The sequence below is a fragment of the Nicotiana tabacum genome, chromosome 17 (genome assembly GCF_000715075.1).
Source record: "Nicotiana tabacum cultivar K326 chromosome 17, ASM71507v2, whole genome shotgun sequence".
Lineage (NCBI taxonomy): Eukaryota > Viridiplantae > Streptophyta > Magnoliopsida > Solanales > Solanaceae > Nicotiana > Nicotiana tabacum.
In genome coordinates this window covers 90,670,153-90,695,886 of record NC_134096.1, presented here as the reverse complement: position 1 = coordinate 90,695,886, position 25,734 = coordinate 90,670,153, and the positions used below count along the sequence as shown (strand labels likewise).

General features: G+C 40.4%; 1 protein-coding gene and 1 pseudogene across 1 annotated transcript; one reads left to right on the top strand and one right to left on the bottom strand.

Moving 5' to 3' along the window:
- The first annotated feature begins 13,639 nt into the window (after positions 1-13,639).
- On the top strand, positions 13,640-18,082 carry LOC107802674 (succinate dehydrogenase [ubiquinone] iron-sulfur subunit 2, mitochondrial-like). The gene is made up of 2 exons (XM_016626215.1): positions 13,640-14,404; positions 17,729-18,082. The coding sequence occupies exons 1-2, from the start codon at positions 13,749-13,751 to the stop codon at positions 17,898-17,900; spliced, it is 828 nt and encodes a 275-aa protein (XP_016481701.1). The 5' UTR covers positions 13,640-13,748; the 3' UTR covers positions 17,901-18,082.
- Positions 18,083-19,218: 1,136 nt separating this feature from the next.
- LOC107802684 (uncharacterized) lies at positions 19,219-24,156 on the bottom strand (annotated as a pseudogene).
- Between the last annotated feature and the right edge of the window lie 1,578 nt (positions 24,157-25,734).

Below are 25,734 nucleotides of genomic sequence, written 5' to 3'. Positions count from 1 at the left end.
TTCTATTTTCGTCTATTGGTTTTATGTTGCATAAGGTTTCTTAAAAGTCTCTCTACTGTCCCCAATATGTATTTAGGGGAAGCGCTGACCATCACAAACACGCTAATGTATTGTGCTCAACGACAACCTTAGTCACTCTGTCGATTTATATCACCTCTCTAATAGAACATGGCCACTAGATTGAATGGTATATCTTCTTTTGTGCTTTGCTCTGAGTAAATTGTTTACCCGAAAAATAAATATAATTGAATTTATACGCAGTTTCGAAGATATGTGGTATAACTTAATAGAGAATGCTAGGATAAATAAAAGGATGAATATAGGTTGGAGAAAACGTAATCCAGGCGAATCAATTATGAACAGTGAATTTAGGATTTAACAAAATAGAATCAATCTAAGAAACTAGAAAGATCACTCTTGCTTCTAGAAGAAATAATACAGTTTTAGATAGTCTAAGTCTCCAAAAAGATGCCCTACAAGAATGATAAACAAGCCCTTTTATAGTGAAGGGGTTTGGCTCCAAGTATAATAAAATAAACATTCAGTGGGAGACCCATGATAAATCAGTTTTTCCATAATTTCTGCCAAGATTTCCTCTAGTGGGATTACAACGGCTTTTGTCTGCGAGCTCGATCTTGCTTAGAATCCTCGATTTTGGTTCGAGCTTGATTTCGGCTCGAACTCGTGATCTTGGTTCGAGCCCGATCCTGGTTCGAGCCCCCGGATGGATTCTAGGTCGATGTAGGTTGATTTTTGGATTATCAGCACGATAGATCTACCTGCGCCATGGTTCGATTCTAGTTCGAGTTTGATTATGATATCGATCTCAACATGGACCGGCCTCCCCAGGCTCTACGTTAGTTCGTGCCCCTCTTCGGGATCTTACTTCGATACACCACCCTTCGAACCGTACCGGACATGCCAAGGCTGAAATCCATTTCGACCGTATACAGATAGTCCCTTCGTTTCTCAGAAAGAAATATGGCGAGAAACGATATGATTTTCAACGGCTCGATCGGATTATATCTTGTCGATTCCATCAAGTTCGACCATGACGCACATGATAGTTGTCCTGTCGGTTTAGTATTTCAAGGTATTTAATGCATGTCAGGCGGTGGTCGGCCACTACTGATAATGAACCGCCGTCGCTTTGAACCTATAAATAACTCTCACCTTTATCTTTTACCATTTTTGCATCTTCTATCTTCTAAAATTTCTCAATTTCTTCTTTATACTCTCCAGCCTACCAAAAAAGCTGTGATTTCTTTCCGAAAAGACCCCTCAATTCTACCAAATCTCTATCAATTTCTTCTATTCCTTATTTTTGAATTCAAAAATGGCGAAAACATCGCAAACCGTTCCTCAGAAAGAGAAAGCTTCATCTTCACATTGTGTCGCCGATGAGACACCGGCGGAGCCACGGCCAGAGGAGTGTGTCCCCGAGGCGTGCGTCCTTACTTCAGATTTTAAAGTTGATAAAGGTTCATCGGTCCCTGGCCGGTGTGAGCCGGTATCGAGGTACATGTGTTCGATTACTGAGAAGCACCTCGATCTGTTAAAGAAGGACTGCAACTGGGGGGAAAAAGAAGTGATAATACCTACCCCTGACGAAGACATCACTTCTCATGTGAAAGGGTTTTTGAACGTATATACTTACCCTTTCACTTTGGGTCCCCTCGATTCCGTCGTTATCGACTTCTGTCGACAGTTTCAGGTAACCTTAGGCCAGGTCCATCCTTCTTTGTGGCAGATCGTTATTCTAATCCGATATTTCGTGAGCAAAATCGAGGGGATGTCGTTCACCCTCGATCATCTTTTCCGCCTGTACAATCCCCGACTTTTTCAGGGAGGGTTAGTAAAACTCCAGCGTCGGGCTACCAAGGCTTTGTTCTCGAGTATTGACGAGGACAGGGACCGGAGTTGGATGAGTAGGTTCGTTCGAGTAAGGACTTCAGACCTGATCCCGACTGAAAAGATGCCCTTTCCCGAGGAGTAGAATTTGAAACGTAAGTGTAATTTTGCTATTGCTTCTATTTTGTTCTTTCATTTATTCTCTTATCGACACTCCTCTTTTCGTGATGTAGCGGTTCCCTGGATGCCCGGAGCAATTCCCGACCTCAAGAATTGGGTACGGAATCTTGTTTCGACTTCCACATACGCCGAACGCTCATGGCGTGATTTGTCTAAGGGTCGGTGGGAGGCCAAAAATCACGGTAAGCTCATTTCTCGGACTCTGACGAGGCATTTCTCGGTATTTTTTATAAGGTTTCCCATATGCAGGTTTGGGTAAGGACGCGGTCTTGAGACCTCTGTCTAATGAGGAGGATATCTCGACCTTCGTTCCAAAGCCGGTGAAGGAAAATAAAAGGAAGAGAGTTTCATTGCCCGAATATCCAAAACCGAAGAAGAGGACAGCTTGTAAGCCGAACAAGAATGTTATTCCTTTGACCGTAGAATCCGTTTTGCGCCTAAGGGATGAAGAAGAAGAGGAAGAGGATAATGAGTCCACGCTGGCTGTTCGGACGAAGAGAGCCACTGATGCTTCAATGCCGGCTGGATCGATGATGCCCTATGGGGCTCCGTCTCGAACTGAAAATATACCGGAGAGAGGTTCTGGTAGAGTCCCCGAACTATCGGATGTCGAAGACGCCTCTCATCGAAATCAATCGGCAGGGGTTACAATCGAAGAGCCCTTCGAACCCCTCCAAGCCGAGGGGAATGCTCCGAGCAAGTCACTTGGGGCAGCATCAATCGAGGACTCACCTACCTTTCCCGCTTTTTCCGTAGGGGTGATTCGGGAAGCTCAAGCTCTGGGGGACCTCGATCTAGGTAGGCCTCACGATGAAGAGGATCCATTTTGTGACCTGTTTACTGGTATCGAGGATGTTGCCGGTGCCGGTGATGAATCAGATATTTTTCACGGTTTGCGACAGGCTTTGAACCAGGTGAGTCTTTTAAAAATCTTTTTGTTGGTATTACCTTTATGTTTGTCTTTCGTTAGCTTCGCTTCTTGTTCCTTCTTAGGCTGCGACGGTCCATCGAGAACAATGTTCTCGTTCCCAGAATGAGCTGCATCGATACGCGGCCGACCTGAAATGCGCTACCGATGAGAGGAACTCTCTCAAACTTTCCTTAGGGCAGAGAGAGGAGGAAATAAAAGATCTCCGAGCTGAGCTGTCCAAGGCATATCGAGACCAGAATGATTTGTCTGAGCAGGTAATGATGCTTTTGAAAACCTATGGGTTCGATACCAGAACGGTAGCTAACATTTTGGTCTCACAGCTGCAGCAAAAAATAGAGATGATAGGTAAGCTGCGTGAGGAGGTCGATGTGATAAGGATGGAATCCTTGCGGTGGAAAGAAGGTATGGACTGCTTTGCTGCAGAAAAAGAGACTGCTCGAGCCCAGTTATCATCATCTGAAACCCAACTTCAGAAAAGGAAGGGAAAAGGTCTGGTTCAAGCAAGAAAAATTGAGGAGCTCGAGGCTCGGTTGGCCTCAGTATTCGCCAAGGCCGAATCCGATGCTGAAACGGCAAAGACTTATGCGGATGCGCTCTTGGCCGTCTATCGGGCTGATGTTGAAGCTGCCCAAGTTCAGACAAGAGAGGTAGCCGAATCCGCCAATGGTCGGGCGCATTGGGTCGCCGAACTTGCTAAGTACCGATCCAGGAGAAAAACTCTCGAGGAGATTCATGCTCGCGGCTTCGATCTCACAGAAGAGATAAAAAAGGCAAAATAACTCGAAGTTGATGCTGAAGCTCTGGTTTCCGATGATGATGACGACGACGATGGGAGCAAAAGCGGATCCGAGAACGGGGGGAACCTGATAAAGAAGAGACCGCTCCCGTTTTTTTTGTTTTGTTGTTATAGCCAGCTATGTAGATAATTTTTGTGTATAAGCATATCTCTATGTATTAAACCACTTAATCAAACTTGAACCTCGTGGTCTCTGCAACCGAGCGAGCGTTTATTCAAACTTGGGGCAATGTAGCCCTTTAGACTTATTAATTGTCAACGATTCGCTTTTGACGGTCGAGCGAGTGTTTGCTTGTGCTCGAATTGATGTAGCCCGTAGACTATTTGGTCGAATGAGTGTTTGCTCGAACTCGAAATAAAAAATAGACCGTATGCTCGACCGAGTGAATGATTCGAACTCGAATTGATGCAGCCCGTAGGCTATTTGGTCGAGTGATTGTTTGCTCGAACTTGAAATGAAAAATAGCCCGTAGGCCTGGTCGAGTGAATGATTCGAACTCGAATTGATGCAGCCCGTAGGCTATTTGGTCGAGTGAGTGTTTGCTCGAACTCGAAATGAAAAATAGCCCGTAGGCCTGGTCGAGTGAATGATTCGAACTCGAATTGATGCAGCCCGTAGGCTATTTGGTCGAGTGAGTGTTTGCTCGAACTCGAAATGAAAAATAGCCCGTAGGCCTGGTCGAGTGAATGATTCGAACTCGAATTGATGCAGCCCGTAGGCTATTTGGTCGAGTGAGTATTTGCTCGAACTCGAAATGAAAAATAGCCCGTAGGCCTGGTCGAGTGAATGATTTGAACTCGAATTGATGCAGCCCATAGGCTATTTGGTATTTGTTTGCTCGAACTCGAAATGAAAAATAGCCCATAGGCCTGGTCGAGTGAATGATTCGAACTCGAATTGATGCAGCCCGTAAGCTATTTGGTCGAGTGAGTGTTTGCTCGAACTCGAAATGAAAAAATAGCATGTAGGCTTAATAGTCACATTATATCTTAATTCTTCGCATGTCATTACACGACCGGGTTCGGGCCAATTTATACGAGCATGGCTCGCTTCGACCATTTGGCTCTTTACAGTTTTCCTATCGGGACCCTGTTGCTGTGAAGTAACTCTCTTACGGGGCCTCGGATATAATTATAAATGCTGCACGACCAGTGGTTGCCTCATTAAAAACCTTGCCGAAAAACCCATTTGGGATCAAACCGGTATAAGGAAAAAAGAGTACAACGCGTGCTTTCTGATGAGAGATCCGTCCCTTGTTCAGACTTCTGCAAGGGTCAGTTTTGAGATATAAACGAATATGGAAAGGTTGTACCTTAACAGTAGTACCGTTTTAGATGTGATACATTCCAGTTGCTTGATAACTGTTTGTCGTTTATAACGCCGATCCTGTACGACCCCTTTCCAATGTCCTCGAGTACCTGATATGGTCCTTCCCAATTCGGTCCTAGCTTCCCTTCATTTGGATTCCGGGTATTGATGGTAATTTTTCTCAACACTAAGTCCCAGGCTTGAAATGGCGGAGCTTGGTTCTTCGATTATAATACCTTTCGATTCGCTGCTTTTGGGCGGCCATTCGGACGAGGGCAGTTTCTCACCTTTCGTCCGATAGTTCGAGGCTTGTGTTCATAGCCTCGTTATTTGATTCTTCCATCGAGAATCAAAATCTAGCACTGGGTTCACCAACCTCGACTGGTATCAATGCTTCGGATCCATATACTAAGGAGAACGGGGTCGCCCCTGTACTGGATTTTGATGTTGTCCGATATGCCCAAAGGACTTCGGGTAGGATTTCTCTCCATCTCCCTTTAGCATCGTTCAATCTCTTCTTTAAGTTTTGAATGACAGTTTTATTCGTTGATTCGGCATGCCCGTTCCCACTAGGGTGGTACGACGTCGACAGTATCCTTCTTATCTTGTGGTCTTCGAGGAATCCTGTTACTTTGCCGCTAATGAATTACTTTCTATTGTCACATACTATTTCGGCGGGTATCCCGAACCGGCATATGATATGATCCCAAATAAAGTCTATAACTTCTTTCTCTCGTATTTTCTCGAACGCCTGTGCTTCAACCCATTTAGAAAAATAGTCAGTCATAAACAAAATGAATTTGGCTTTACTTGGGGTCGATGGCAGAGGGCCGACGATATCCATTCCCTATTTCTTGAAAGGCCACGGGGATAGGACCGAGTGGAGTTATTCTCCGGGCTGGTGGATCATTGGTGCGAACCTTTGACATTTATCACATTTACGAATGAATTCCTTCGTATCTTTGCCCATATCGATCCAATAATACCCTGCTCTGATTATTTTTTGGGCTAATGTGTCGACTCCAAAGTGATTCCCGCAAGTACCCTCATGCACTTCCCGTAGAACATAATCGACATCCCCCGGACCCAAGCATACCGCCAATGGTCCATCGAACGTTCTTCGGTATAGTGTTCCATCTGAAGCCAGAGTGAATCGAGCAGCCTTGGTCCGTAGGGTTCTGGAATCTTTAGGGTTCCAAAGGGAGTTTTCCGTTTTTCAAATATTCGATATACTTGTTTCTCTAATCCCAGGTTAAGCTTGTAGAATTTATTTCAGCGTGTCCTTCTTCGATTACCGACCTCGAAAGTTGAACTACATTCCCCGAGCCCGTATCATCTACCTCGACCGATGACCCCAAATTCGTCAATGCGTCGGCCTCATTATTCTGTTCCCGTGGCACATGTCGTAAAGTCCATTGTTTGAAATGGCGCAAAGTGATAAGCAGTTTATCTAAATACCTCTGCATTCTACCTTCTCGAACTTCGAAAGTTTTGTTTACTTGACTTACCACCAACAAGGAGTCGCAGTTGGCTTCAATGATTTCTGCTCCTAAATTTTTAGCTAGCTCGAGACCTGCAATCATGGCTTCGTACTCGGCCTCGTTGTTAGTCAACCTGATAGTTTTAATAGATTGTCTAATAATGCCACTCGTGAGTGGTTTCAAAACTATGCCCAGCCCGGACCCCTTTACGTTTGAAGCCCCATCCGTAAAAAGGATCCATACCCCCGATGATATACCTGATTTCAACAGTTCTTTTTCGGCTTCGGGTACGAGGGCTAGTGTAAAATCGTCCATGAAGTCTGCTAGGACTTGAGACTTGATGGTCGTGCGGGGTCGATATTCTATATCGTATCCACTGAGTTCGATGGCCCATTTGGCCAGTTGGCCTGATAACTCGGGTTTGTGCAAAATATTACGAAGTGGGTAAGTAGACAATACGCATATGGGGTGACATTGGAAGTATGGCCTTAACTTCCTTGAGGCGCTTATCAGTGCAAGCGCCAACCTTTCTAGGAGCGGATATCTAGTTTCCGCCTCTCCTAAGGTTCGACTTTTATAATAAACTGGGAATTGCGTACCTTGCTCTTCTCGAACTAGGACACCGCTTACGGCGACTTCCGATACTGCCAAGTACAAACAAAGTTTCTCATCGGTTTTTGGAGTGTGAAGCAGTGGTGCGCTTGATAGATATCGTTTTAGTCCTTCTAATGCTTGTTGGCACTCCGGGGTCCAAGAAAAATCGTTCTTCTTTTTGAGTAGAGAAAAAAATTTATGGCTTCGATCGGACGATCTCGATATGAATCGGCTTAGGGCGGCGATCCAACCCGTTAGTCTTTGCACGGCCTTCACGCTGTCTACGATGGTGATGTCTTCGACGACTCTGATTTTATCGGGGTTAATCTCTATTCCCCGATGTGACACCATGAAGTCGAGGAACTTTCCCGAACCGACCCTAAAGGCATATTTTTCGGGGTTGAGCTTCATTTTGTATTTCCTCAGAATCTCGAACGTTTCCTGCAAATGAATTAAATGGTCCTCTGCGCGCAGGGATTTGACTAACATGTCATCAATATAAACCTCCATTGATTTTCCTATTTGTTCTTCGAACATTTTATTCACTAGGTGTTGGTAAGTGGCCCCTGCGTTTTTTAGCCCGAAGGACATCACATTATAACAATACGTTCCATATTTGGTGACAAATGAGGTTTTTTCCTGGTCCTCTGGGTTCATCTGTATTTGATTATACCCGGAATAGGCATCGAGAAAAGTGAGGATCTCGTGGCCGGTCGTGGCATCAATCATGCGATCGATGTTGGGCAACGGAAAAGAATCTTTGGGGCATGCTTTGTTCAAATCCTTATAATCCACACACATTCTAAGTTTGTCCCCTTTTTTAGGGACTACAACTACGTTGGCTAACCATTCGGGATATTTTACCTCCCGAATGGACCCTATTTTGTGAAGTTTGGTTACCTCGTCCTTTATGAAGGCGTTCTTTCTATCGGACTGAGGTCTTCTTTTTTGCTTCACCGGTCTGAACCTATGGTCCAAACTTAGCTGATGCGTCGTTATGTCCGGCGGGATCCCTATTATATCTTTTGCTCGAGCCGACGCTCGATTAATATGAATTGCTCTAGCTCCTCGATCGTCGATTTTGTGGCATCGGAATCATCGGGAATTATGAAAGATCGAGGGACCCTTTGGTCCCCATCCTCTTCGAATTTCTGGTTGTCTGGCTGGGTTGAAGTCGCTGTCTGTGATTGCTATTTGGTGTCCCGTTCTCCTTTCGGGCCCGATCCTTTTATCGGCGAAAGTGAGGATATTGGTTTGGCTTCGTCGACGGCGAACATTTCTTTTGCAGCTGGTTGCTCTCCGTATACCGTCTTGACATCTCCCGACGCCGGAAATTTGAGGACCTGGTGTAGGGTCGAAGGCACGGCTCTCATGTTGTGGATCCATGGCCTTCCGAAAAGGGCGTTATACCTCATATCGCCTTCGATCACGTGAAACTTTGTTTCCTGAACAGTTCCGGCCACGTTTATTGGTAAGGCTATCTCCCCTTTGGTGGTTTCGCATGCCATATTGAACCCGTTTAGGATCAGAGTTGCAGGTACGATCCGATCCTGCAAGCCGAGCTGCTCTACTACCTTCAATCGGATGATATTGGCCGAGCTACCTGGATCGATCAACACACGCTTAATTTTAGTTTTATTTACGAGTACGGATATTACCAGTGCATCGTTGTGAGGTTGGATGACCCCCTCTGCATCTTCATCACCGAAGGACAAAGTCCCCATGGGTGCGTAATCGTGAGTCCGAGATCGTTTTTCCCTCACCATCGATATTTTAGTGCGCTTAAGCATCGGTCCCCGGGAGGTATCGGTGCCGCCGATGATCATGTGGATAACGTGTTGTGGTTCTTCTTGCTCATTCTGCTTGCTGAAATCCCTACTTCTAAAATGTCTCTTTGCCCTATCACTCAGAAACTCCCGAAGATGCCCTTTGTTAAATAGGCGAGCTATTTACTCTCTTAGTTGCTTGAAATCTTCCGTTCTGTGGCCATGGGTACCATGATATTCGCACATTTGATTGGGATTTCTCTGGGCAGGATTGGTTTGCATTGGTCGAGGCCATTTAGTGTCTTCGATGCGTCCGATAGCCGACACGAGAGCGGATGCGCCAACACTAAAGTTATATTCTGATAATCGAGGTGCTTCTATAGGCTCGGCATATTTGTCGAAGCCGCTTTTACTCATAAGCCCCCGAGAATTTTGTCCCCGATCAATTCTTTGACTGTTCCAAACTGCGCTGCGTGCTGAACCACTGTTTACTCGATCGGTGACGTACGGTCGATATCGGTCTCTGTTTGAACTTTTCTCTCTGTCGATCTGCTTTTGATTAATAACTGTCCTGTTCTGATGAACAGGTCCGTACGGGGTCCCCGACTGATCATTCTCGACCTTATTTTTCGATTGATATCGGTTGTGCACATCTGCCCAAGTTACCACCGGATACTCGATCAAATTTTGCTTCAGCCGATGTGATGCTGTCGAACTTAGCTCGTTCAACCCTTGGGTGAAAGCTTTTACGGCCCAGTCGTCAGTGACCGGAGGTAATTCCATGCGTTCCATTTAAAATTGGGATACGAATTCCCTCAGCATCTCTCCCTGCCTTTGCTTTACTTTTAAGAGGTCTGATTTTCTCGTTGCAACCTTTATGGCTCTAGCATGCGCTTTTACGAACGAATCTGCTAATATGGCAAAAGAATCGATGGAATTTGGTGGTAAATTGTGGTACTAAATCATAGCTCCTTTCGAGAGGGTCTCCCCGAACTTTTTCAATAGCACGGATTCGATCTCATCATCTTCCAAATCGTTGCCTTTTATGGCACACGTGTAAGAGGTGACATGTTCGTTAGGATCGGTCGTACCGTTATATTTGGGAATTTCGGGCATACAAAACTTTTTGGGGATTGGCTTCGGTGCCGCACTCGATGGAAAAGGCTTTTGTATGAATTTTTTTGAATCAAGCCCTTTTACCATTGGTGGAGCCCCCGGGATTTGATCGACCCTGGCGTTATACGTTTCCACCCTCTTGTCGTTGGCTTCGACTCGTTTTGTGAGTTCCTCGAGCAATTTAGTAATTCCGGGAGTAGTTCCCGATTTCTGCTCGTTAGATTTTACTATGGCAGGCTTTGTTCTGGGGGTGACCTCTCGAAGTAACCCCTGCCAGACCTCTCAAAGTGGATTGGAAACCGGCCTGCTTTGTGCTTGAGTTTGGCTCTGTAGCCGAGCTATCGCTAATTGCTGGGCTTGCAACATCTCGAAGATCATGCGTAATCTGGCCCCGATCTCCTCTGGGTTTTGGGTGTCTTGGGCTACGGATCGAGCACCGCCCTGAATGCTTCTTTCCGGTTCGGAACGCTGGTTTGCTTTCAAAGCAATTTGTGAATTGACATCTAGTGGTATTTCGGCTCGAATCTCGGGTAGTGCCAAGTTGTTGGTTTCATCTTGAAGGCCAGCTTCGTAATCGGTCGGTGAAGCCATTCGGTCGGTGGCTATTCGTAGCCGAACCTGAATTGAAGGTGTTTTCGGAAATAAGTGACCACTGTTATCCTCTGCCCCACGGTGGGCGCCAAACTGTTTACCCGAAAAATGGATATAGTTGAATTTATACGCAGTTCCGAAGACATGTGGTACAACTTAATACAGAATGCTAGGATAAATAAAATGATGAATATAGGTTGGAGAAAACGTAATCCAGGCGAATCAATTATGAACAGTGAATTTAGGATTTAACAAAATAGAATCAATCTAAGAAACTAGAAAGATCACTCTTGCTTCTAGAGGAAATAATACAGTTTTAGATAGTCTAAGTCTCCAAAAAGATGCCCTACAAGAATGATAAACAAGCCCTTTTATAGTGAAGGGGTTTGGCTCCAAGTATAATAAAATAAACATTCAGTGGGAGACCCATCATAAATCAGCTTTTCCATAATTTCTGCCAAGATTCCCTCTAGTGGGATTACAATGGCTTTTGTCTGCGAGCTCGATCTTGCTTAGAATCCTCGATTTTGGTTCGAGCTTGATTTCGGCTCGAACTCGTGATCTTGGTTCGAGCCCGATCCTGGTTCGAGCCCTCGGATGGATTATAGGTTGATGTAGGTTGATTTTTGGATTATCAGCACGATAGATCTACCCACGCCATGGTTCGATTCTTGTTCGAGTTTGATTATGATATCGATCTCAACACGGACCGGCCTCCCCGGGCTCTAGGTTAGTTCGTGCCCCTCTTCGGGATCTTACTTCGATACACCGCCCTTCGAACCGTACCGGACATGCCAAGGCTGAAATCCATTTCGACCGTATACACAAATAGCTGATGTTTTCACTATGTGCTTCTACAATTAGGATATTTAAACTTGCTCCAGCTATATGGATTATGTATGTTGTACATTTTGATGATATTTGCCTCTTCAGTCCATCAGGGTGGCTGCTAGTAGAGAAATTAAGTACTCATCTTTCATGCTTTAATTGCCCTGTCCTTACAAGGAAATATCATAATTCATCTCCCATTCCTTGCACATATAGTCCAATTAATTGAATCTATGCCTGTTTTTCTTCATTCTTCTAATATGTCAAGGCAGTTAGTATAAAAGGCATATTTTGATCAAAGAGAATCATGTAATAAGACAGAGCATTTTTCACAACCAGTTGTGTTAAAATTATCGCAAACACAAGCATCCAGTATAGCAAAACAAAGAGGGGGAATGATTTAGAAAACCTCCATAATACTTTGATATGCTCTCTTTCTTTTTTCTTCTTTTTTTTTGTTTGGGGTGGGGGGAGCTATCAAAGGATGAACCAAATTAAATGATTGTTGTAGAATGGCTATTCCTCACAATTGCTCTCTTTTGTCTTTAAAAGGCTAGTGTTAAAGACGAGGGTCATTTCAAGATATAACGTTGTTATAGTTCAATGTTCCACGATTTTAAAAGGCTAGTGTTAAAGACAAAAATTATTTAAGATACAGTGTTGTTAGAGTTCAAAGTCGCACGACATAGAAAGAAAGAAAGTGAAGTTTTCTAATTATCCGATAGGTCCTCGAAAATAAGTATAGACGTCTCCAGTCTCCATACCGCAAGACTCTATTAGACATACTCATGACTCGTGAGACCTATGCAACATGGGCTCTAAAATCAAGTTGTCACGATCCAAAACACACCAATGACCGTGATAGCACCTAACACACAGGCTAAGCGAACCAACAATTTTGATTTTAAAATAAGTGCAAACCATCAAATGTTCAGATGATTTCTGAGTTTTCTCATTTTTTTCCTAGCATAATAACCTAATTTTGTTATCATATAGTAGGGGTGTCAATGGTTCGGTTCAGCCGGTTATTCTATAAAATTTGTACCATACCAATTTTTCGATTATTCTATTGTGTATAACTAAAATTAGACATATAGAAACCGTACCAGTCATGTCGATTTCTCTTCGGTATCGGTACGGTTCAGTTAATTTTCGGCATTTTTTAAAAATGTCATTTATAAATCACTAGTAGAAACAAAATACAATAGCATACGTACTTTTATACGACTTAGCAAAACTTTCTAGACATTTTTATTATTTAAAGGATGATGAATTAAGAAAATATGAAAGATGGCCAAAGTATAGATCCATCAAGCGTAAAAGAAATTAAGCAAAGACAAAAAAAAAATATAAATCACATGAGTGAAAATATATTAAGCAAATTAGGACTCAAGAATAAAGTCTATAGAAGATTAAATATTCGAAAATATAAATTTAAATCATACGAAAGCAAACATATTCAATACATTATAGTTTGCTATTCTTAATCGCTAGAATATCTCGTGTCTTGCTAGTGAATATGTTGGAAATAGTTTAGTTCCAATAGGAGTAGTATAATAGGTTTGAGAATTAAAATTTTGAGTTTAATTACTTGTTGTCTTGTAATCGTTTTCATAATTCCGAGGCCCAAGAAAAAATTCAATATTTTATTATTTTTAAACTTAATTATTCGGTACAGTTCGATATTTATTCGGTACAGTTCGATATTTATTCGATTTATTTTCATAAAATAAAAAATATACCATAATTATCAGTACAGTTATAGATTTATATAAAAATTTATGATTTTATTAAAAAAAATCTAAAAATCGGTTCGGTGCGATACAGTTCGATCGGTACCATATGGTCCTCAAATATCTCTCATTTGATCAAAACGATATCGTTGCCCCTACTGAAAAGCGAAAAGTAAATGATCCACGACACGAGCCAACCACGTTACTGGGAAATTATCTAGCGATTGTGTATTCGCCACGTCATCCAAGTCCTACTCAGACCCCAATTCATCCACGGCAAACCTTATTCGTCGACGACAGAAAAGTACAACCTCAAACTACATTTTCAACATACCCAAACTACCCTTACCACATCCACCTATTTCCAGCCACTAACCATCTCAATGGTGGTTAAAGCACCTATAAAATTACATGCCCATTTCCGTCATTCTATCTCCATTCAAGTAACCCGAGAAAAACCCGAACCCACTAATCATATATTCTTCTGAATAAAACATTTCTCTCTTTCCACTTTCTCTATAACAAAAAGCTATCCAATCTCCGCGTCTTTGATTTCCCAAGGTAACTCATCAATGGCGACCGGTTTAATCCGACGAGCTATTTCTAGGGTCCACTCATCGCCGGCGGCGAAGCTAGTTGTCGCTCGAGCCCACGCATCAGAGGCCAAAGCCCATCAATCAGAATCCAAGCAGCAGCCAAACATCAAGTCATTTCAAATTTACCGATGGAGTCCAGACAACCCAGGTAAACCCGAGCTCAAGGAATACAAAATCGATTTAAAAGAATGCGGTCCAATGGTCTTAGATGCTTTAATCAAAATCAAAAACGAAATCGACCCATCACTTACGTTTCGTAGATCCTGTAGAGAAGGGATATGTGGGTCCTGTGCTATGAATATTGATGGTTGCAATGGACTTGCTTGTTTGACTAAGATCGATTCGGGTGCTGAATCGACGATTACGCCGTTGCCACATATGTTTGTGATTAAGGATCTGGTTGTGGATATGACTAATTTCTATAATCAGTATAAGTCTATTGAGCCGTGGTTGAAGAGGAAAACGGAGTCGCCGACGCCTGGGAAGGAGATACCGCAGAGTAAGAATGATAGGGCTAAGTTGGATGGGATGTATGAGTGTATTCTGTGTGCTTGCTGTAGCACATCATGCCCTAGTTACTGGTGGAATCCTGAGTCTTATCTTGGTCCGGCTGCGCTGCTTCACGCTAACCGGTAATATTTCTTTGATTCTTTGTTCCTTTGAATTTTTTTGTATTCATGTCTAGGCTCTTTCTTGTTTGCCTTTACTCTCTAGTGATGTGCTGTATTTGGCTCAAATAAGAAGTTAAAGATAGCTATAGTTAATAAAAATTATAACTTGGAGGGTTCCTATTTGCCTAAGCCTAAGCCTGATGGGAGGTAACTTGTGTCCTTTTCTCGTTGGAATATTTGAGTTGTGCACAAGTTGGCCCGGACACCACCATTATTAAAAACGAGCTATAGCTTGTAACTATGTGATTTCTTCTACTCTGCCCAAACCTTGGTGGGTGGAGTTACCCGATGGAGTAGTAGAGGTGTGCTCAAGTTGGCTTGGACAACACTATCATAAAAAATCAGGCTGACTACTGGTTTTACTCCCTCCGTTTCAATTTATGTGTATTACTTTTTTTAGACTATTACAAAAAGAATATTCCTATATTTCATAAGTTTTTAATTCCAATGATTCCATTTTACACGTAATGACACTCTTATAGGAGTGACATGACATGTTTAAGACCAAAAAATTCAAAGAGTATTTTTGGTATTGTTGTACACGCCCTTAGTTTAGATCACAAGATTCGAAAACTTTCTTTACATTCTTATGTTTCGTGCACAGTTAAACTAAAGACATAAAACAAAATAGAGTGGGTATTTGATTAAGAAAGTCGTGTTCCTTTTATGTATGAGATGAATGAATCTCTTTTCTACGAGGCGTATATGGTAAAACACTATGCAACTTTTGGAAGAAGTTTGATAAATCATATGCTGAAGGATCTTATTGTATGGTAAAACCATGCAACTTTCATGGATGTTCAGTCATTGGATCTTATTCTGAAGTATCTCATCATTAGACAATTTTGAAACATATTGATTTTCTGAACTTCTAATACTTTTTTTTTTGATAAAGTAATTGATTTCATTGCTGGCATCCAGGGGATGCAAAGCAAATTAGTTACAAAAGATGTGTAGCAAAAAGGATATTGCTAGCTCCATTACACTTGTTTAGAGTAGTACTAAGGAGCTAACAAAATTCAAAAGAGTATATCTCATTGGGGATAAATAAACCCAACTATACAAATACATTAGACAACTAGCTTTTAGACTTTGGAAAGTAGTTGATTCTCCATCAAAACATCTTATGTTTCTTTCATTCCAGATACTCCAAAAAATAGCAGCAGGTATCATCTTCCTGATTTGTATGTGCATAATATTGGCATGGGATTAGTTTAAAGGGAAAAGGGTCAAAAATACCCTTCTACTATGCGAAAAGGATCATTTATACCCTCCGTTATACTTTCGGTCTATTAATAACCCTGACATTACATAAATGGTCTAAAAATACCCCTACGCCATTAGAATCCTCCACCTTGGCGAGTACCATTCCATGTGGCCTGACATGTCAATGTGGTGGATGCCATATGGTACGCCACCTCACCACCTCAACACTATCTTACTCCTCTCCTCTCCCCTCCCCTCTCCTCCCCACCCCACCACCACCTCCCCCTTCAACCAACCACCACCGCCACCACTAACTCCTCCTTCACCACTCACTAATTCTTCCATACTATTAGACCACCATTCTTGACCACCATAGACAACATTCTTTCACCTTCTTCTCCGTGTTTTATTCACCACCTCCATTGACAATTACCTTGAACAAAGTTCATCCATCTCTGTTTGACCTCCATTGACTAGCTCATTCGCAGCTCCCTCCAATTTTACAAAGCTCAACAAAAACTTATTTTTATTACCATTCTAAAAGGTGATGATGAATGTTGCCGATTTTTGGTCTCCACAAGCAAAATTTCTCAAGAAAGCAGTGATATTTGGCCATTGATCTTCAAAAATCAGCACTGTTTTTTAATTTATTATTCAGTCTAGATCCTATTGGAAGATTGCAACTTCCCTATTAGGAATTTCCCATCAGATTGTAGTCTTTTCCATATATAAATTTTGGATTTTCTTTTTGTAAAATGACTATCATTTTTCTCTTAATTTACTGTGAGCCAAATAAATTTTATATTAGTCTTTAGCCGATTTTCATTAATAGCATTGATGCTCTTAACTGGATTACAAAGTAAAAATAAAAAAACTAGGTCACAGTTATTTTATAAAATTGCCACAGAATTGCAGCAACCTCTCCTAGGGTATTTCAAGCAACCTCTCCTATGTTATTTCAAGATCCAACTGAGTACTACGTGGGGTGTCTCGGATCTCCACAACACTTCCAATCTTATTTGAACTCTCATCGCATTTGCAGTAGCCACCACTGAAGAAGCTCAGTTTTCCACTTTGGAGAGATGTGTTCAAAGACTTGCCTTAAGGGAAAGAACTATTTTTAATTTTCCCACTACCTCTACTGAATTATTTGACTTTAGGGACATTACTTACGAGGTCTTAAGCTCTATAATACGCTAGCCTATGTGCTGCAACTGCAACTGATAGGGAATCCAAGTGTAGTGGCGGTGGTTGAGTGAAGGGGAAGGTGGTAGTGGAAGAAGAATGAGATGGAAGGGAGAAGGTGGGCCTGGCCAGGGACGTGGCATGCCATGTGTCATCCACGTCATTGACATGCCAGGCCACATGTAATATTACTCATCATGATGAAGGGTTCTAACGGTGGAGGGGTATTTTTGCACTAATTATGTAACGTCGGGGGTACTGGTGAACCAAAAGTATAACGGAGGGTATAAATGATCCTTTTCACATAGTAGAAGGGTTATTTTGACCCTTTTCCCTAGTTTAAATGGAGTAATGTGGTCAGTGAGGATTTAAATGAGTATCTCGGCTCTCATATTAGCTAGTAAGGTTCTAAGAAACTAGTAAGTTTTTAGAAGTCCTTTACTATTCTTTCTTAGTGTGGACATCTCAGTTGAGAATGGGAGAAGTTGAAAGCATGTGCTGGGCTGTAGCCATTCAAAAATGACGTAATACTAATGAAATGGCTTTTTTCTATTCAGTTCTACAAACTTGAGGGATGTATTATGTTGAGTGTTATTATAGTGATGTTATTAAACCTCAGGCCAAACTCAAGCAATGCAGTTTTAGATTTACGTTTCCTGAGATGTACCATTGTTTATTTAGGCATTTGCATGATGGGGGAATAACAGTTTTGGATGTCTAAAATGTTGATACTCGCCTTGATTCTGTTACTTTCTATAAGAAGTTCTACAGCATTAACCCCACTGTCATTGGTATGCCATATGCTGCCTATTATTATCTTTACTGAAAAGTATTTTTTCCTGCCCATACTTACAATATACTTAATAGAGGTTATGTCTTATTTTTGAAATGCAGATGGATTATGGATAGCCGTGATGAATATACTCAGGAGCGCCTGGACGCAGTTAATGATGAATTCAAGCTTTATCGCTGCCATACTATTCTGAACTGTTCTCGTGCTTGCCCAAAGGGATTGAATCCTGGGAAGCATATTCAGAATATCAAGCGTCTGGAGCTTGCATCTTGAGCCAGCAGTGATGTCGTTCCAAGCTCTTTTGCTAAGATTTGATTTTGAAGGACCAGTAGGAGGTTGTTTCTCAAAATAATGTATGCACAGATTGTATTTTTCTCTGTGAGATCTTTTTTATACTTGAATTTGAGATGAAAGGTGCATCTCTCTTAAATATAATACAGTATCATTTTCAAGTACATTGCTCCATAATGCATGAAATGTGTGTGTGTGTGTGTGTGTGTTCCCTTTTATAAGTTTTGTATAGATATGGCTATGTTTTTTCAAGGATGGTTGTTTGGAATGTCCATTGGTGCTTCCCTTTGTTTTTCCTTGACGATGTTCAAAGTCAAGATGAGCATTATCTCCTCTGCCGATGTGGTATTAGGTAGTTGTCTAATTTGGATCTGTATGATGTTGATGCAATTCAACTTCTATTGAGGATGAGGATCTTTCTTGTTGATTAGGCATTATTTGCTACAATGCCATCATTTGTGTGCTCGTAACTTGGGATGCAGGAATTGTGAGTGTCTTACGAGTTTCTTTTCTTCTTTGGGTTTGCGCTTTGCAGACGGAAGAAGGAAAGAGATGTAGGAAACTAACTCTCTTAACCTACTTATTGGCAGGGAAATTTTGCACGCGATTATGTTTATTTCTGAAGCCAAATTGAACAAAATATTTTCCATGGGAAGTTCTCCCTGGAAAAGGTTTTACCCTGAGATTTAAAGATTGCAGTAATGTTTTAATTTTGATAGAAGCAAGTGATATGGAGTAAGAGTTGGGACTATTTGTAATGACTTCCGCCCATAGTTGAGATAAGTCATTTTCCCACCTTCTTCAAAATATTATTCGTTGGACATATTTTCTATTAATGGAAAACTTGAATTTTTTTAATGAAAATTTAAATATTGATGGAACAACTGAAAATGATTTCATCGTGAAATATTTTTCAATAAAAGCTTACCACTCCAAAAGTTACAGTTCTTCATGTGTGAAGTGTGACGATTTGATTATAAATTCGAGTGAATACTCAAAACTAGTACAAGGTAATTCATATATTTGCACAATATTCAGATGATCTCCTAGATAACCATTAACCATATACTACATTTTATCTTCACGAGGTTTGCTCAACTCCTAAACTAGAATATTAATGTAGAGATCCTATTCCTATATAATCCCCACCTAGCTGTAAAGAAGAAGAAAAAGAATGAAGTTGTTAGTAATAGTAGCTAGCTTTCTGGTGTATATGGTGATTATTCAGAATATGAGTAAAGTTGGAACTAGCACTCGCCTTCCCTTTCTAATAAATCCTAAAACTGTGGAACCATATCAATACATCACAGTAACAGGTTACTCAAAACAACCAATTTCTGCATTACGAGGAGATTAATCCTTTCATATTTTACCATTAGGTGGATAATAAACTAACAATCTTGCCACATTTTTCTTCTACTAATAGGTTGTAACAACAACTGCGACATAGCCTGTTGCTATTGTGATATCACAAAACAGCCACCTCTCTGCGTCCAGTGCTGCCGAGAAGAGCGTTGAGACCCTGAATTTGCAGGTAATTCTCTCTTCTTCTTTTGGCGCAAGCTTCAAAACTCGTTGGATAGTGTCCTCTTTCCCTTCTCCACTTAATACCAGACTTTTCTCTTATTTTTGACAGCTTCAAGCAATTCTGCTTATAATTGATGCATCTATCAAATTCAAGAAGAAAACAAAAATGGTGATTTTGGACTACAAGTTGTATCAAAAGATTGGAGCCGTAGATCTCAAAGCATGCTAAGTTAGAGCTTCTCTTTTAGCTGCATTACGAAAGTATGATTCATTATGTTCTTCATCAATTTGTTCTATTTCATGCAATGAATCTGAGGTCTTATTTCCTAGCCTTTATATTTGCAAACAGGGAGGAGGTATGTTGTCAAGTTTCTCAAATGCAGCCATAACGGGCAAGAAATATCTTGGTCAACGAGTGGAACCAATTTTCTCTTCTAAATATGCTTTTCAAATAGGTTTAAAAGAGATGTAAAAAGCTATTGTATAGAATTCGTTGAGGTTAAGTTTGCTCTCGTTATTTACAGCATACATCATACATTATCAAGTTTCATTCTTTCCACAAAATTGTAACTTCGTAAATGACATGGCTTCACTTCAGTTTATTCATAAATTAAGAACCAATATGAAGATCAAGGCATTCGTCTGTCGTTCCAATTCCTTGGTATTTGGGATTCTTTTGTTAGAGAGCATGAAGCACTCGAAGCTGGGTCTTGATTGGCAGCATAGTCTAGACAAGAACAATCTGTCAAGACGTCCTATTGTTAACGTCCTACTATCTAACAACAAGTTACAGTTACTATATGGATTTCAAATCTATTTCTCAAATATAAGAAAGAAAGAAAGAAAGAAAGTCATAAAATCGATTAATATCCATACAAGGACCAGCTACTCCAATCTTCATGACAATATAATAGGCATTTGACTCTCATCCCCTCGAAAAACAGTTCAAAAGGGTGTGGGGTTGGGGGTTTTGTGGGGGGTGGGGAGAGACTGGGACTTTCTGAGCTAAATCCTGCTTCTCAAAATTGAAGGGTAGTCCAAGTTAAAAGAAGAGTACTTGATTTCAGAGTAGGCTCATTATTCATTAAAATCTGGTAATTTCCAGCAGGCCACCTTTAGTCCTTGTAAAAGCAGCAAGTTTGATACAACTCACTCACATATTGACTTCACCTCATTGGCCACTTCCAACTTTTTGAGTTTATGGGAAATGCTATTGGTACTGAACTAATGTACTAAAGAGACACAATAAGGTAAAACTCACAAAATGAGTACCATATCTATAGCCTCCTCGTAAGTCCAAGAAACACGACAGCTGAAGCAATCTGAACTTTCAAATCTGCAATATCAATATCATGGCCGCCTTCAACGAGACCCCAACTGTCAACCTGGAAGAAGCCGAAGAAAAGTCAGCACTTAAACTTGAGGAACAACTCTGGGTAAATGATGGACCACAGTCCTGGCGGTTAATGTAATTTAGGATACACGAGTCCTAGAAAAGATAATGAAGGAAAATTGACTGTAGTACAAACCTGCAAATCTTCCTCGAGCCTAATCAACTCAATAGCCTCTTCAATCCCCAATCTACCACGGAAAATTCCAAGTGCAATGACTAACGAATGTGCAGCAGAAGAATTGCATCAACTGTTACCAATTCACAATCATCCATTTTCTTGAGAAGGCTTTCAATGGTACTAACAAGACCATCATCTTGCTTTCCACCAAAAAAACTGGTATATACAGCTGGCTTGAAGCCAAATTCTAACTCTACCCACTTAAGAAGAGGATCGATTTTCTCCACTTGACGCTCTGTGAATTTCAAATTGTCAGATTAATATGTGAAAAGTACTATTATTATGAAACCCAAATGAATTGCCAAAACAATCCGAGAACTGCGGGCCTGCTGGTAAGCATACTACAAGAGTGGATCATATTTATGCTCAGAATCTGGAGTCAACTCTTCTAGATCTCATGATAATACACAGTGCAAAAAATAATTAATTGTAGGTGCTTTACAGCCAGCCAAATAGATGGAACTTTTGAGCGCTAAGCTTATCCTAAAGAAGGACCTAACAATGTTACAAGATCCTAGGATCACTTTAATATGTGATATGCTCCACTAAATACTACAGTAGTTTTTTTTAGATCGTCCCAGGAATCAAAAAGGGACTTCACGGTTTTAAAATACAACAAGCGACTAGAATAGACAGATATAATCACAGGTGCTGATATTTGTGCTCCATGAAGTTAGTTCCCGTGCTCCGTCAACACTGAAATACATCATGCCTTTTACCAACATTGAAGAGTACGTTCCCTTTCCTGGGCACCTTTCCACACCTCTGACCAGTGGATCCTATAAGGTCTTCATTCTTCGCACATGAGACACAATCCTTTTAAAGACAAAAACGGCATCTGTAGCACAACCCTAGTCCAACCATGTCATGTCCAACCAGTTTCTCCTCACGCAAACCTGTAGCCCCTCTTGGTAAAACTCTCACACACTAGTATCCATTGCCCTATCACAAGTTTTTTCTTCAGTTGACTGAAATCAAACCTTGAAGATAGTTCCTTTTCTACCAAGGAAGTAGTGTCGTTTTTGGGACCACCAATATATTGCTAAGTGAATCTCTAAGGTACAGTTGTATAGAAGCAGCTAGATTTTTTGAAAGCTTAAATGCTATATACCCATTGCATCTTCGTGATGCCTTTTATTTAATCCACTTACTTTATCCAAAAAAAAAAAAAAATCTCTAAGGTACAGTGGGAAGTTCACATGTAAACGGAGCGGAGGAACAAATTTCCGGAGCACAGAAATCAGCGTTGTGTTATCATTTCTATCATGTCCTCCAAAATTTGAAATAAATCTAATATGGGGCAGCAGAATTGTGTTTTCACAAAATGCTCATAATATACTTTGCAATAGTGGCATCTAGACAAGGCTCTCTGTCTGCCTATCAGAAAAAATCACACAGAGAAAAAGAAACACTCCCTCCTTCCAACTCGAAGTAAACTAGCTAAAAGCAGTATGGTATGTCTTCGGCAAATACCAAAACTGATGGTGGATGAGATCTAGACATACAAATACGGAAATCTGTATATATATATATATATATATATATATATATGTTCTTAATTTCAAAGACGAGGACAGCTGGGAAGCAAAGAACTTTTTAAAATTATATCAGACCACTACTTTTTGTCACATTATAGAAACAAAATCTTGATCATTAGAAATTGACCAGACAAGTAAAGGATCAGACCTAAGTTTGCTCCTAAAGATATATGTAGGAACAGCGAAAATCAAAATAATGAGAGCACATTCTGAAAATAGATAAAAATTATACTTTGCAACTTGCAAGATAACATACCACGAACTCCGCTTGTCAGATCATTATCCCCAGGAGCACGACAGAATACTAAATCTTGAGGGAATTTCTTCATCAATGATCAATAATCTTTTGACGCGTCAGTGGAACTCTTTCTAGGGCAGTACATGAAAGTTTCATCAGTGGCATAGTAAAGGGTCTGATCCCATCTGCTTCCTACAATTAAAAGACATTTCAGGACTAGGGTGACAAAAACACACAACTTAAACATCAAGTTAAATGGAAGTATCAAATATCCCTTGAAATAACATAAATGGTACCAATGTATTACACACAAAAACACATGAATAACAAAGCAATCAACCCACAAAAAAAAATCACAAAAGAATTTCCCAATTACTTCCCGTTAAGTTATATATGCCGTGAATTTTTACACTATCAGGTCGCCTAAAGGATATCTACAGGTAAACCTCTTTTAAATATAGGATTTTTAATCTTGAAAATAAGATAGGTTACATGCTCCGGCAGGCAGATGGGATAAATATTTCTTTACATTGACATTGTATATAACTTAAACTCTTCCAAAATATGCTAATGAACCAATGTGCATATGTGAGAAAATAGGGAGAAATTTCCAAAGTACTTCTGTTAATTTGTATACACCGTCATTACGAAGATTATTTTACACTATGAGGTGACCTAAAGGATATTTACAACAGGTTAAGTCCTCCAACAAGTAAAGGTGACTTGATGGTACAAAACACATGAATAACCAAACAACCATCCCACCAATCTACAGAAAGTATTTCTTAATTACTACTTAATCCTAAATATGCTAATGAACTAAAATGAGCACCTGGTATTCCCATTCAGCAGCAATAGCTTTAGCAAGAGCTAAAGTTGGGCATTTGAGTGGACGCTTAGAAGGGGTTTTAAGGGTACGATAATCAAGCATAACACTCCAACCAATTCCATCATCAGCTTCTCTAGTTGTCACTTTCTTGTAAAACCTCTTCCCCACAATTGATCCAGTCATGAATGACATAGGCATAGACACAGATGCTGAATCTTGTGATGATAGAGGTGAAGTCTTTTTTGGACCTTTTATGATAATATTATCATTGGTTGTTGAAGAATTTGGATCCCCGCCGTAAAAAGTGAAGGAGGAAGAAGATGGGTCATCTGATGATTCGGGTTGTGCTGAAGTTGCTAAGTTACTGAAAATACGGGTTTGAGAAGCGGTTAGGGTTTTAAGGAAGGTAAAGTTTGTTGCTTTAAGACTTCTTCTCACGATTTCAGCCGCCATAGCCCTGAGCTGAGTTGAAGCTACGCAGAGTTGATCGGTGCAGCTGAAGAAGATGCTATATTTTGCAGCTGCTCATTCTGTTTTGGGCCTAGGCCCAATTCATTCTTACAGGAGCCGTGCCTCAATTAAACGGCAGAAATTCAAAAATAGCCAGATTTACAAGTAGTCATTCAAAAATAGCCACTGTTTCAAAAGTAATCGAAATTTAGCCACTTTTTATGTAAAGCTAAATCTGAACATAAATACTATTCAAAATCCGAAAAATACTCCAACATAATATACTGAAATTCCAGTATAATATACTGGAACTCCAGTATATTATACTGGATATTATATTGGAGTTCCAGTATAATATACTGGAGTTCCAGTATAATATACCGGTCCAACATAATATGATGGAAGTTCATACACATGTGCTCCAATCTCCAGTATATTATGCTGGAACTTTCCCCATGTTGGAGTTCTAGCATAATATGCTGGAAGTTCATATACAGGTGCACCGATCTACAGTATATTATGCTGGAACTTTCTGTGTTGGAACAAAATAGTGGCTATTTTTCAATGACTTTGCAAACGCTTGCTACTTTTGAATGACCAGTCCGAAAATTAGCTAGCTCGTGCTAATTTTACCAATTAAATATTTAGGCCCAATTGCTTTTTCTATAGGGCCCGAAGATGTAAAAATTGCACGGACGCCCTATTTAGTCGCTCCCATTTAATTTGTATGACTTTTTAATTTTTTTTTAATTTGTACCCACTTTTTAAACAACTTTAGGCCCTTTTCTCCTCTTCCTTCTTATTCTTTTTCTTCTTCGGGTGACAGTAATTTTATATGATATTTGTGAACATAATTTAAGGTAGTTTATGATGTTTTATAGTGGTGAGATGTTATGACTCTTTATTTTTTTTTACTATTGCTTAAGGTTTCTTCTTCTTCTTCTTAATTGCAAAATGGATTCGTTAAATTTATTGTTGTTTTGACAAATTAATGATTGGGGTTTGTTTTTGATGATATTTGGAGGTTATATTTTAAATTTGAGCTCATTTGGAGTAGATTTAGGTATTAAATCATATATTGGATTGTTATAATTTGAAGAACAAATTTCTGTTTCTGAGCAATTTGCACTTCAGGCATATTCGGCCTTAAGTGCATGAAAACGTTGGTCACATTTCAGACCTTTTGGCCTTAAGTGCATCTGGAGTGTAATTTTTCACTCAGGCTTATTGGCCTTAAGTGTAGGAAAACGTTTGTTGCACTTCAGACCTTTTGGCCTTAAGTGCATCTGAAGTGTAATTTTTCACTTCAGACTTATTGGCCTTAAGTGTAGGAAAACGTTTGTTGCACTTTAGACCTTATGGCATGTGATGACCCAATAGGTCATCTTATGTTTTAGAACCTAATTTTACGCTTTGAAGCCTTAAATACCTCATTTTAGCCTTTCTCGATTTACGTGCACAGTCCGAGTATTTTTCTGGAAAGCTTTTATGTTAAAAACTGAGAAAATATGAATTATTTGCCTTAAGATCCATTTGAGTTGACTTCGGTCAATGTTTTGAGCAAACAGACCCGGATTCGTGTTTTGACGGTCCTAGTGGGTCTGTATCATGATTTGGGACTTGGGACGGTTCTAGTTTCTTTTAATCTTTCATTACACTTCCT

Excerpts from the sequence above, each read along its gene's own strand:
- LOC107802674 (XM_016626215.1), top strand. The coding sequence starts at position 13,749 with ATGGCGACCGGTTTAATCCGACGAGCTATTTCTAGGGTCCACTCATCG. Across the intron at positions 14,405-17,728 it reads GCGCTGCTTCACGCTAACCG|ATGGATTATGGATAGCCGTG; the intron begins GTAATATTTCTT and ends TTTGAAATGCAG.